General features: G+C 52.9%; 5 protein-coding genes across 5 annotated transcripts; 4 read left to right on the plus strand and 1 right to left on the minus strand.

Annotated features, from left to right (window-relative positions):
* Positions 1 to 94: 94 nt before the first annotated feature.
* STEHIDRAFT_46745 (uncharacterized protein) lies at positions 95 to 687 on the plus strand (the record flags this gene model as incomplete). Its single annotated transcript, XM_007297957.1, has 2 exons — positions 95 to 419; positions 470 to 687. 2 exons carry the CDS (start codon positions 95 to 97, stop codon positions 685 to 687), a joined length of 543 nt encoding a protein of 180 aa, XP_007298019.1.
* A 612-nt stretch (positions 688 to 1,299) lies between these two features.
* STEHIDRAFT_117557 (FAD-binding domain-containing protein) lies at positions 1,300 to 3,436 on the plus strand. The gene is made up of 7 exons (XM_007298872.1): positions 1,300 to 1,768; positions 1,849 to 1,948; positions 2,007 to 2,158; positions 2,221 to 2,546; positions 2,616 to 2,898; positions 2,958 to 3,041; positions 3,123 to 3,436. The coding sequence occupies exons 1-7, from the start codon at positions 1,339 to 1,341 to the stop codon at positions 3,281 to 3,283; spliced, it is 1,536 nt and encodes a 511-aa protein (XP_007298934.1). The 5' UTR covers positions 1,300 to 1,338; the 3' UTR covers positions 3,284 to 3,436.
* Positions 3,437 to 3,663: 227 nt separating this feature from the next.
* On the plus strand, positions 3,664 to 5,613 carry STEHIDRAFT_47261 (uncharacterized protein; the record flags this gene model as incomplete). Its single annotated transcript, XM_007297987.1, has 7 exons — positions 3,664 to 3,735; positions 3,809 to 4,081; positions 4,187 to 4,404; positions 4,465 to 4,585; positions 4,647 to 5,028; positions 5,116 to 5,308; positions 5,373 to 5,613. Coding segments are annotated over 7 exons (1,500 nt in total), but the record flags the coding sequence as incomplete, so codon positions are not given.
* Positions 5,614 to 5,808: 195 nt separating this feature from the next.
* STEHIDRAFT_127357 (Pkinase-domain-containing protein) lies at positions 5,809 to 7,363 on the minus strand (the record flags this gene model as incomplete). The annotated part of the gene is made up of 5 exons (XM_007298873.1): positions 5,809 to 5,896; positions 5,956 to 6,021; positions 6,077 to 6,433; positions 6,496 to 6,780; positions 6,876 to 7,363. 5 exons carry the CDS (start codon positions 7,361 to 7,363, stop codon positions 5,809 to 5,811), a joined length of 1,284 nt encoding a protein of 427 aa, XP_007298935.1.
* A 164-nt stretch (positions 7,364 to 7,527) lies between these two features.
* STEHIDRAFT_89651 (uncharacterized protein) lies at positions 7,528 to 8,745 on the plus strand (the record flags this gene model as incomplete). The annotated part of the gene is made up of 5 exons (XM_007298250.1): positions 7,528 to 7,861; positions 7,917 to 8,033; positions 8,093 to 8,197; positions 8,257 to 8,394; positions 8,449 to 8,745. Exons 1-5 carry the CDS (start codon positions 7,610 to 7,612, stop codon positions 8,743 to 8,745), a joined length of 909 nt encoding a protein of 302 aa, XP_007298312.1. The 5' UTR covers positions 7,528 to 7,609.
* Positions 8,746 to 9,461: the final 716 nt, after the last annotated feature.

Consider the following 9,461-nt stretch of genomic DNA (forward strand, 5'->3'; position numbering starts at 1 on the left):
CGTTCGCAGCGTGTGACAGCTACCCTAAAGTCACTCGCGTCTTCGGTCGTCACGCCTCGCAGCTTTTTCTTTCCTCCCACCACAACCTCCTTCCATGCCTGCCTCTGAAATCGACGACATCTTCTCCTCCAAGGGGAAAGCAAAGGTCCCGCAGCCCGTCGCCTCATCCTCTACTGCTCCCCCGAAGAAGAAAAAGAAGGATAAGAAGCGTAAGCGTGAGGTCGACCCTCCTTCCGACGACCCAAAACCATCCAAACCTAAACGCGCAATCCCCGAGACCATCGTCGACCCTTCTGCCCAGTTGGCCGTTTCTGCACCACCTGCGAAGCGGCCAAAAAAAGCAAAGTCGACGGAGGCCGTGAAGGCTGCTGGGAAGGAGAGCGAGGCCCGTTTCAAAGACTCGAGAGGAACAGGACCAAGTATTCCTGCTCCTTTACTTCCTTCTTTCTGCGTTACAATTTTCTTCCAGGACGTACGACGGAGGAAGGATTCTCGATTTACAAGGAGGATGAGCTCGGTATCAAAGATGAAGGCGGAGGTGTGTTCTCTCCTTTTCTTCTCCTTAGTCGTTACTCACCGACACATCTCCAGATACACCACTGTGCCCATTTGACTGTCAATGTTGTAAGTGCGTCTCCCTTCGCTGCTCGGTTTACTCTCACATATGACCCGTTTCCAGGCTTTTGATCTTGTATCTTGCTATCAATATATATTTTCACCTCCGCCTGTCCGTCTCCTGTTTTTCTCCGGCTCTTTCGAAGCTACTCTGCCGGCGTCTGCTATGGCTCGAAGTGGTCAATGTGTAGCCCATATCGAGCTCCAGTCCTCATTCGCTATTCTCTCCTCAGCACCTCTCACCTGGGTGAGATATACCTACAAACCGCGTTCAGGAATACATTTCTCTTGTCCCTCTTTTGTCGTTACTAAATACCGTTGACAATATGATTCGCCTTGGAAGTGGTCAGTGTGAGTGTGCGATTCGTCTTTTCGGCTCTTTCGAAGCCTCTCGAGCTTTCATCCGTAGCTCGCAGAGGTCAAAAAGCAGCCAATATTGCCTGTTTATAATCTGCCCTTTCAGACATCCTCTTCGTTCTTTTCTTTCCACGTCTGAGGATCACTACGATTTGGGATACATCTTATCTGTAGTCAAATGTATCTTCCTTAGCTGTATCAATGCATAAACGTTTTCTGTGTCTATCTGTGAAGGTGTGAGAATCTGAGATCGCTCGTGTGCGCGGAGTACATCTCGAGTTCCCCGCAATTTGAAATCTCACCCTTCTTCCTTACCACTCCATTCCCTCGTCGGCGGTCCACATAGGAGAAGTTGAAGCAGTGGCCATGCTTTCCACTCGCCTCCTCTCAAGACGCTTCGCGGCAGTCACCTCCCGACGCTGGCAACACACCACATCCTCTCACCAACATCCACCTCTCAACCCCGTCACCTCAGAAGACATCGCGCACTTCTCCAAAATCCTCCCCCCTCACGCCATCCTCACCACCCTCTCCCCCTCCTCTCTTCCCGCCTCGGAACTCGAACCCTACAACAATGACTGGATGGGCAAATATCACGGCCAGGCGTCCACAGTCCTCCGGCCACAGACGACGCAGCAAGTGAGCGATATCATGAAATGGTGTTATGAGCGCAGGATCGGCGTCGTTCCGCAGGGAGGGAATACGGGGTTGGTTGGGGGGAGCGTGCCGCTGGGACGGGAGTTGGTTGTTAGTCTGGGGGGGATGAATAAGGTGCGGTCGTTTGATACGGTTTCTGGTGAGTCGGTGCTTGCGTTTGAAGTGTGTTTTTGGGAGCTGTTTTGATTGAGGGTAAGTTTTGTTGGGATGGTATGTAAGGTGCACTGGTGGCCGATGCGGGATGTATATTGGAGGTCTTGTCGGAGCATATTGCGCCGCATAAGCATATCATGCCGCTCGACCTTGGTGCGAAGGGGAGGTGCGTTATTTACAGTTACCCTCGAGTGTACTTGGCAGGATATTGACGAGCGAGACAGTTGTCAGATTGGGGGGAATGTGGCGACGAATGCGGGAGGGCTTAGATTGTTGCGCTATGGGTCTCTTCATGGTAGTGTGTTGGGTCTGGAGGTCGTCTTGCCCGACGGTACGATCCTGGACAACCTCTCGGTGCTTCGGAAGGACAATACAGGTTTGTCCAACACACTCTGAATTTGGCCACACCACTGAGGTTTTTCATTCGGTTCGGTAAAGGCTACGACCTCAAACAGCTCTTCATCGGCGCAGAGGGCACCCTCGGCATCATCACCGGCGTCTCGATCCTGACCCCACCCGCGCCCCAATCAACGAACAACGTCATCCTCGCACTTCCCAAGTTCGATAACGTCCTCCCTCTGTTCAAGACCACTCGGCAACACCTCTCTGAGATCTTGTCCGCGTTCGAGTTCATCGACCGGACGGCGTATGATTTGGCTGTTAAACATGGGCAGGGGAAGGCGCTTAGTGATGAGGAACTTGAGGGGGCGGAGTGTTTTGTGTTGCTTGAGACGAGCGGTGGGAAGGGCGAGCACGACGAGGAGGTAATGCTTTCACTCTCTTCCTAACATAACATGCCTTTTTGGCTTGACGTGCTCACCCGCACCTCGTAGAAACTCAACGGTCTCCTCGAAGCCCTCATGGAATCAGACGAACCCTTAATCAACACCGGCGTCCTCTCGCAAAACCCAGCACAATTCGCCTCCCTCTGGGCCCTCCGCGAAGGCGTCACCGAAGCCGTATCAAAAGAAGGCAAGGCCTACAAGTACGACATCTCCGTCCCGCTGGCGTCGTTCAAGGACGTCGTGGATACGACGCGGGAGCATTTGGATAGGTATGGGCTGATGAGGGAGGATGCGGTGAAGTTTGTTATTGGGTATGGGCATGTTGGGGATGGTGAGTGCTGGGATGACGTGTTATTGCGTTTTCTGTGCGGGACTGATGAAATGGAACAGGAAATCTGCATCTGAATATTATCGCGGCGAAGTATACGCCCGAAATCCAAGCTGCCCTGGAACCCTTCGTGTATGAGCTCGTTGGTACGTATACCTACCCGCTCTCTCAGTCCCACAAATTCCATCCCCTCCGTTCCTCATGATTTCGTATTTTTATCCGTCCAGCGGGTTACAACGGGTCTATCTCCGCTGAGCATGGTATCGGTGCGATGAAGACGCATGCGATTCATTACTCGAAATCTGGGGTTGCGGTCGATATGATGAAGAGGATCAAGAATTTGTTTGACCCGAGGGGGATTATGAACCCGGGTAAGGTTCTGGAGTGAGTTGTCGTCGTGGATGTGGATATGGACCTGTCTGTACGCTTCTATGTAGCACTACCTATGCACACGTCCATCCTATCCTCCATCCTATCTGTTCCACATACATTTTGCTATCGGCAGAGTCTGTGTCTGAAGATATATGTATGTGGCATGTGGCCCCAAAGCGCCACACCGCGACCGGAGTATGAATTCGAATTGCAAAATGGCAAAATGATATCAATCGCCTCAAAATCGCCCTAACCTTATTCTCGCTCCCGCACGGACCCCCAACCCCATTCCGAGTGTTGTCCACCATGGCGAGTTCCTCTCTTTCTCTTGGGCCACACCAACGTCGTACTTAATTGCGGGTTACCTCTTAGCCTATATTTCAGGATGCCAATGGGATCGCGGTCAAGTTCTTCATACAGAAGGACCTCGCGACGGAGATCCAGGCGGAATTATGCGATACGATTACCGTGCGTCTCACATCCCCTATTCCCCCTCACTCACCCTTCATATTCATCCCACATCTTCTGGCATGCGATACAGACCCTAGGCGGACGCGTCGAGTCCAAAGTCCCCCGACAAGGCTTCATGCTGACGCAGCCCGGCTCGGCCGAGGCAGAACGTCTGCGCCTCTGCTGGAACAGCAGAGACCGCCCGGAGCGATACTTCGTGCCGTATTCTTATGTCGAGGCGTGCAAGATTGCGGGGACGTTGTTGAAGCAGATTTTTTTGGAGAATGGGGAGCCGATTAAGTTTTTCATACATCCTAGTATTGCGAACCCGAATGCGAGGGCGGCGTTGAGTGCGCGGATCGCGGTAAGTTTGTTTGTCTTGGCTTGACCGGTTTCTTTGTGTTCCTGTTACGGTGGTACTGACATTACTCGGCTTGTTTTGTTTGTTGTGATATGATGTGGCGTGCAGCATTCCGGCGGCGACCCAATGGCGACCGCGCAGAACGCGCGCGTTATCCTCGCCGATCCCAATACCGAGGTCTTCCAGCATCTCGTGAATAGCTATCAGGGTGTTCCGGACAAGTACGTGGAGTCGTTCCTGTGGGTGAAGAAATGCGTGGAGCGGAGCGCGGTCAACTACACCCCTCTCATCTACAAGAATCCCGGGGGACGTCGGCCTGGGGAAGAGTAAGCGTTCTCGTTCTGTTAGTTGCTTTTAGGGGGTTTTTGAAGTTAATGTAAACATAGGCGCACGCAGTTCAGCGAGGAGGACGAGCAGCATCTGTGTCATTGGATCGCGACGAAGATTCCGTACAAGGAGACGGGCGGACGAACGGGGAATAGACTGTACCAACAGCTCGTCGAGATGGTCAGTCCCATTGCTCACATCCTCGCGACCAAAACGCTCACAATTTCCTTGCGGCGGTTAGGTCACCGAACCAGAATTCGCCTGGGTCACCCGCCACACCTGGCAATCCTGGCGCGAACGCTACAAGAAGAACTCCACTCGGCTCGACACCGTCATCCAAGCCATCGTCGAGCAGAAGAAGACGATGCCGGGTGAAAAGGGCCAGTACGGCTACGTCCGCAAACCGGAAGAGAAGAAACGGAACAAGCGGCGTAAGACGAGCGGTGCGGAACCCACTGAGGAGGACGATTTCCTGAATATGGCGGCTGCTGGGGCAGGTCCACCTCCGCCTCCGCCGCCGCAGCCCCAGATGCCCAACATGGCGCATACTATCCAGATGCCTATGCCTGGGCAGGAGATGCATCATGGTGTTCCTCCTCCTGGAATGGGCGGAATGATGTATGGTCCCCCGCCTCCTGGATATCCTGCACACGTTCCTCACATGATGGGAGGGCCCCCGCCACCTGGGGGTCCGATGGATCCTCATGGAGGACCGCCGCCGCCGCCACCCCCGCCTGAGCTGTTGCAGCAGATGAGAGCAAGTCCAGCGGAGGAGGAGATGGAGGAAGAAGGACCCGAGTGGACGGTCAGGGTGGGAAACGAACCTCCGCCAGCCTGGGGGAAGAGAAGGGCTGAAGAGGAACATCCTGGAGATGACAATGATCCGAAGAGGCTGAGAACGGCGTACGTTGCTTCTTTTCGACATCGATCGCGTGATATTTACTGACGCGTTTTTTTCGTCGTATAGTGATGAGCAACAGGGCGTGCCCCAGCCTCCACACCCGATGCTCGGTGCTCTTGGGCCAAATGGTGGACCCAACGGCATGCACGTCGTCGACCAGGGTATTTTGGATATCGCCCGGGAGTATCGCTTCACCGTGGAAGAAGTTCATGAGTACTATGACCGTTGCGGTGCCATGGATCGCACTCGTGCGCGTTTCCAGAAGATGCGCGAGACCTTGAATGCGCTGGAGGATGATGCTCATTGATTTGGAATGCTAATTTTACGACGGACGAGTTAGATGCCTCTGTACGATACTTTCCAATCGTTTTGTTTTTCTTCTTCTTGGTTCTTGTTCAGAGTCTTGTTTCTGTTTCCTACGGTTTCGAGAGATATCATGCTGTCCGTAGACTCCCGATGGCATCCCACAGGAGCTGTATGTACAGACTATACATTATGACAGTCATGCGTCCGGTCCATCCAAGTCCGTCATAAGTTTATAATCCGCCGCTCTCATGGGCGCCGATGGACTATCGAACGGTTTTCTTCGTCTGAACGAATTCGTTTATCAGAGCTTGTCACATGCAGTACAATAAAGCTGAAGACATACTTTTCGCCAGCAGCCGCAGATGGGAAGGACCCGAACATATCTGGATGCTTGGGCAATGGCGACTCGCTAGACGATGTCATTCAGTCTCGTAAACAGCCATTGGAAAGCGGGCCGTGCAAACCTGAAGTATGGATGCTGCAGAGCCTCCTCCGCCGTTATCCTCCTCTCAGGATCATACGTCAACAGCGACATGAGCAAATCGATCCCTGCCGCTGTCATATACTGAAACTTCTGCCTGAATTGGTGCGGTTGGGGGGAGGGGAGGGTGAGCGTCTTCGCGAGCGGTAATGAAGAATATTCTGGCCAGGAGTTGGTGGTGGGTGGGCCGAGGAGTTTAAAGATCATGGAGAGGAGCTCGATTTCGCCTTTCGCTTGGAAGAGCGGTTCTTTGAGCAGGAGTTCGGCGAAGATGCAGCCGACGGACCACATGTCGACGGCGGTCGAGTAGGATTTTGCGCCGAGGAGAATTTCTGGAGCTCTGATTCGAATGTGACGGTAGGTGAGGAGGTTCTAATATAGAGATGGAGGGGTAGACATTACCGGTACCACAGAGTAACTACGAGCTGGGTCAGCCCGCCGACACCGACGGGGTCTCCGTATCTTCTGGCGAGCCCAAAGTCAGCAACTTTGATCGTCCCTCGATTGTTCATGAGAAGGTTGCTGGTCTTGAGATCTCGATGAAGGATCCAATTAGAGTGACAGTGAGCGACGGCGGAGAGCAGTTGCAGCATGAGGGTCTTGATCTCGGACTGGAGGAACGGAGACGGCATGAGGGTCAACAGTGTTTTGAGGTCGTGCTCAATGAAGTCCATCACGATGAACACCCTTTGGCAGATGACCACAAAAGCAAAAGAGAGAAAAGGGATTGTATTGCGCATGGTGGATGAGAGGTACGGCTATGATACGGATGCGACACGTACTGCGTCAGGGTGTCGCCGACGACGACTTCACGAATCCCCACGACATTTTCGTGTCGGCAGGCGACGAGTGCATTGATCTCGCGCAGAGCGGTGATGGGAAAGCCGTGCTTCTCCTCGTCGAGCTTCAGCTTCTTGAGCGCGACGATGTCCCCTGTCTGTTTGTCCTTCGCACGGAAAACGATGCCGTAGGACCCTTCTTCAATGGAGTTCAGGCGCTCATAGCTGTAGACAGATCGCGAAGGGACAATTGAAGGGTGATGAGTCCTTGGTGGGACAAAGACGCTGTGAGTGTGGCGAGGGCTCGGTTGCTGAACTGGAGATGGGGATGGTGAATGGGTGCGACTAAGAGATTGTGAGGCTGCAGGAGCTCGAACGGTCTTCGGCTTGTGTCTTCGCTTTGGAACTGGTTGGGGTGTTGCTACCGTCCCTTCGCTGTCGTCCTCGTCCCACTTGGAGCGTTTGCGAGAGGGCGTTGACGTTCCGGACATCGTCGAGGTGGCGAAGAACAAGTCGCGGCGAACTTCCTATTTCTGATTTCACGCGCGGGATGCCGGGCCGCCGCGACGCGTCTGCAGAAATGTCGTCGTTCGCGAACTTGGAAACACATGCGTCCTCAAGCGGTTGCTCTCCTCCACTCACACGACACACGCTTTTCACGACATCCTTAGACGACTTTCTTCTGCTTTGTTTTGCATAATCCACAGTAATCCACACCCTCTTCACCGTCAAACACGATGGCGAACGGGTACATATTCTCACTTCAACCCACGTTCACTCAAGGCCTCATCATCGGCCAATTCTCCATCTTGTTCCTGCTCGCGGTCATCCTTAAATTCCTTTTTCTCGATTCAGCCGAGGATACCTCTCACTCGCGAACGAGTGAGGCACCGCGTCAGCAGAAGAAGGTGTCGTCTTATGACCGTAAGCAGGATGGTTTGGATGCTCTACCTGAGTCTACCGAATGGTTTAATCTGGTCTTGCGACAAGTGCGTGTTCTCTCTTTCTGCATGCTTGTCTTTTCTACTTATAACATGCGCGAAGGTCGTAGAGTCGTATAGGTCACGATTGAGGGATGACTTACCTGGCCTGGAAGGCGACGAGGTCCTTCGGCGACGGGTGGAGGACTTCGCCAACCAGGTCAGACCAACGGGGTTCCTTGTGAGTATTGCATTGCCCTTTGTTAAATCTATACCGAACCTTGACGGTTTGTATCATAGGATCCAATACGCGTCCATTCGGTGGACTTGGGCGTTTCTGCGCCTCGCCTCTCGAATGCGCGTTCGACGCGTCCACAGAATATTGACAGATCTCTGGGTGACCCGGTACGCAAGCATTTCACGCTGACCCATGTACGCGTGACTGACACGTTACATCCATCTAGCAAACCGATCTTGACCTCACATACACGGATACCGTATCAATATCGCTGTCAACGGCCTACCTATTCAATTATCCCATGCCCGCTTTTGCACGTCTTCCAGTCTCAGTCACCATATCTCTATCATTATTCTCTTCATCAGTAAGCTGCTCCTCGAAATATCCCCTACATATGAGATGCTGACCCGAAAAACAGATAAGCATCATACCACCAGTCCCTGGATCGCACGCACCATCCCTCACAATTCGGATACCCCCCACATTTACTCTCAAACTCACAAACACATCTCTCCTCGGCAGCCGTGCCAAACTTGCAGACGTACCGAAACTACACGAGCTGATAGAGTACCAGATTCGAAGACAGATCGCGCAGAGAGGCGAATATAAGATCGCGCTGCCGGGGCTCGCGAGTGTGAAGGAGGTGAAGGAAGAAATCAAAAAGGAGAAGCTCGAGAGAGAGCTGGACGATGTTTTGTACGCCGCTGTATCATGACCTTTTGCTAATTCTATGGGTTCTGTGGATTTTAAATGTGGTTGTCCAGCGCCATAGGGGCCGCGTTCGGGTTCTGGCTCGTTCATGACTTTACTAGGCGCACGGCGTTTGCCGTTTGTGCGTGTCAAGGCAGCATACAGCAGTTTACCAATTGATAGTCCGGCCCGTTTTGCTACATACGTGCGGAGCTTGAAAATTGATCCCTATTTCGTACAGTAGCCTTGTTCAGAGTGCTCATATCGAGCCCTCATAAACGCAGTATATGAGCTCGTATATGAGCTCGATATGAGTTTGAGCTGCCCCCTGGGGGCAGCTCAATTCTAAAATCTGCTCGAGCTACTCGAGCAGGCCCTCATATCGTATATTGCGATGGATATGAGGGAAGCGTGCTTGCTACCGAAAACGGTAGATGCCAAGACTCACGGGCGCAATAGACGTTCGAGAACAGGAACGAAAGTCGGCGGCGGAGCTTGAATGCTGAACGCAGCCGCCGCCTGCCGTTCGACGTACAAAGGTGGCGCAGGTTGGCACAGGTGGCGGTAACAGACACATCTTGCTTCTCCCTCGTCAAATATCAATGGAAACTCTGTTTTTTCTGTGGATTGCATGAGTCTAGTGCTACTTGAGCCTATCTAGGTAGCCAGTATCACTTCAGATTTGTCTTTAAGAATGACCACTTCAGTATCCTAGTAGGAAAGCCGCAAGGTGACATCGAT

Source organism: Stereum hirsutum, assembly GCF_000264905.1.
Source record: "Stereum hirsutum FP-91666 SS1 unplaced genomic scaffold STEHIscaffold_1, whole genome shotgun sequence".
Lineage (NCBI taxonomy): Eukaryota > Fungi > Basidiomycota > Agaricomycetes > Russulales > Stereaceae > Stereum > Stereum hirsutum.